The 3054-nt window shown below is 41.2% G+C and overlaps 1 protein-coding gene across 2 annotated transcripts in view; it reads right to left on the bottom strand.

Moving 5' to 3' along the window:
* Window positions 1-1809: 1809 nt before the first annotated feature.
* Window positions 1810-3054, bottom strand: part of NELFA (negative elongation factor complex member A) — a 25598-nt gene continuing 24353 nt past the window's right edge. The window contains exon 12 of one of the 2 annotated variants that reach the window (XM_018558719.1): window positions 1810-2353. In XM_018558719.1, the coding sequence (XP_018414221.1) occupies window positions 2169-2353 (185 nt within the window). In that variant the 3' untranslated portion in view covers window positions 1810-2168. The remainder of the gene's footprint in view (window positions 2354-3054) is intronic. The other variant, XM_018558718.1, reaches the window with a different exon arrangement.

Here is a 3054-nt window from a genome sequence, read left to right on the forward strand (position 1 = left end):
TGCATGATACAAGTTCCAGTTTAGATATTTGCTTCCAAAAGCTGATGGCTACTAGAAACAGCTTGTGGGTGAGGGTAGAGAGAGGAACATCTCTAATGCCTTCAAACTGTGGTTTCCTCTGCACAAAAAGAAACAGATTCAAATCCCACAGAGGCACAGGGGAACAAAACAGTGGGCGCTACACGGGAGACCCCCTGTACAAGGTCTTAATCAAAGGGCGAGAAGACAACTGTCTCTGCGCTATAGTAGAAAGGGCACACGCCAGACCCTTAATGATGCAAACTGCTAAATGGAAGGGGTTCTGCATAGGGATAAGGGGGTGTGGAGGCCCAGCACTTGCTTTTTTTGCCTAAGGTAGTTTATACCTTCCCCCTAATCCACGACATTGGTGTTTCATACCTCTGACTGACTCTCATTCACCAAAAAAGAATTCCCTCCATTGTCAGGTTGCTAGCACACACACACACACAAAAGTTACTTTTTAGACAGCCGGGCTAAACAGAAGACGTCCATCATCCTAGGACACTAGCAAAAAAACTAAAAACTCAGGCATGCTAGTAGAAGGAGGGCTTATCCTGGGCAGGGTTTTTGTTTGTTTGCCTGAATTCAACCCTCCTGTAAGGCAGCAGTATAACTGAAGGTTAAAGACTTCTCCTGTTTGTTAATGGACACAAGCATAGTATTAGCATTGTTGTAGGTTGAAGCCAACAGCCTTAAAAATGAGGTCCAATAATCACAACACAAAAACCACAAGAAAGAAAAAAAAGTGTAAAATTATTAAGACCCCAATACCGCTGTTGTATTTTAAGGTATGGATTCAACCCACCAACCAAAGTATACCATTAACAAAGGGAATTCAATTTTTAAAAAGGAACCGGTAAGGTAGCCTCTAGTACACCGTGTACTATGGCAACACCTAACCTACTTCATGCCCCCTCTGTCCAGCAGAACTGCTAAGTTTCAGTCAAATGTTTGCAATTGAGTCTGACTTCAACAGAGTTGGCTTTGTGCCGGTCCCATTGCTGTAGAGCTAAATGCATTTTGCACCACCGCGGCCGCCAGTTACATAAGCAGGAAGGCGACTCTCATGCTGTCTGCCTCATTTGTAATCATGTGTCCGGGACATGCTGAACCTCCTCCATCTGGCCAGAAGGGAGCATGAAATAGATTGGGCTGCACCAGAATAAACAGAGCACCAGGAGTTGTGTACTTCCCTTATCGGTTCTCTAATCCTTGGCCATAACATGATCTCAGCAAGTGGCACATTACCGGTAAATCTGTCATTGCAGACATCTATCCCATCTTGTATGAATACCAGACCTGCAATAGAAGAACTCTCTGCTACTACATGGTGGGATATCAAACACCTAAGGTTTAGTTTTGTTTTTTAGTGTCCCCCGAGTAATCCCCATTAATTCCAGCAACAGGGATTACTGTTTAACTCCAGACAATCTGTTTTATGTCTAGGTTTGGATAGAGTGGAGAAAGGTCAAACTGTATAATTAGGGAAACAAAAGCCGATTTCCTCATATTTGTCTCTTTAAAAATGATGTCCGTAAAGAAAGATGCCTATTAATCCTGGCAGAAATTAGGCCGCTTCCTGTGTTTTACCGACATCAAAATCAGCCAAGTCAGTTCACCTTTGTAGAGCAGGCCAGAACAAATCTCAAACACGAATTAGAGCCAGCACTCCCAAACCGTTTAGTTTAGACATCAAAAGTGAATTTAAAAAATGGACATTGTGATTTCTAAAGTAAAAAATAAAAAAAAAAAAAAAGTGTGTAAAGGGTAACAAATACTGCAAGTTAAAAAAAAAAAGAAGTAATGCTGAAAATTGTACACTGCCATGTCTCAAAACTTAGAAAATGAGGGTGGATCCACAGGATGTGCATGAGAAAAGGTGGTGGAGACAATTATATTGGACATTCTGCATCCTGATTGTAGAGCTAGTTTTAAAATCAGTTTTGCGGACACAAAATGGAGCGTTCATTTCTGTGTCCAGACCCTGTTGAGTTTTCAGGAATAGATTAAGTGTGGTCACCGCTGATAAATGCCATTCTGGATTCCGGTCATGGCAGACAATGCGTCCATCCAGGGAGATTGTTTTATACTGAAGCCCATCTACAAGTCTGAGTATTTTGGTCCACAGTTCCAAGCACGCGGTCTCTCTAAGAGACGTTCGTTAGGGGCTTGTATTTTTTTAGCTTGGTCCACTTGCCGGTAGAATAGTTCATTTCAAAAACCGTATCCACCATCATGGTGGTGCTGCCAGTGCCGTCCCCTTTCTGGATGATCTCGGTGTACTCGCTGAGTTTGATCTGGATGACGTCACCCTGCTCTGGGCATGGATTTTCTGCACACACCAAGACATTTATATTAGAAATAACGAAGAGTCTGAAAACTAAAAACACACATACCCAATTCTTCTGCATCTAAACTGGTCATATAACAGATCAACAATGTCATTTCAGAGATAACCTCTTCCTAGATTAAAGCAGGCCTTGCAGTGCCAATCCCATTATGTTGATGAGGTTTCCTTTTACTTTGTTCCACAGACCCAACAGGATGTTAGAGGAAATCTCTCCCTGCAGACAGCTGTCACCAGAACAGGTTTATCCATTGGATGATTACCCCCACCCCAACCTTCTGTTGCAGTGAGAGCTTAAAAACTTTGGGATTCCCCATCACTTTAAAATAAAAAACCCCATGGACTCAAGGACCAATATTTAGGCCAAGTCACTCCAGCTAGCAATCCATTCCTTCCCTACTCTATCCAAAACGTAATTCAAAGTTTAAAATCAACAGGCACTATAAGCAAACCAGTTAGCCATTTTAAACTCTTAAAAATAAAAGTGCTTCTTAAAATTGAGCAACACATGGTAACTACTATTACTTTGTTAGTCAGTGCCCCCAACTGAGCCTCGCTTCACTCAGTTACTAAAGTTGGAGATATCTATATAGAATATATATATATATATATATATATATATATATATATATATATATATACAGGTGAAACTCGAATAATTAGAATATCGTGCAAAGTTCATTTAT

This window comes from Nanorana parkeri, unplaced genomic scaffold (genome assembly GCF_000935625.1).
Source record: "Nanorana parkeri isolate BGI_ZX_2015 unplaced genomic scaffold, ASM93562v1 scaffold354, whole genome shotgun sequence".
NCBI classification, from domain to species: Eukaryota; Metazoa; Chordata; class Amphibia; order Anura; family Dicroglossidae; genus Nanorana; species Nanorana parkeri.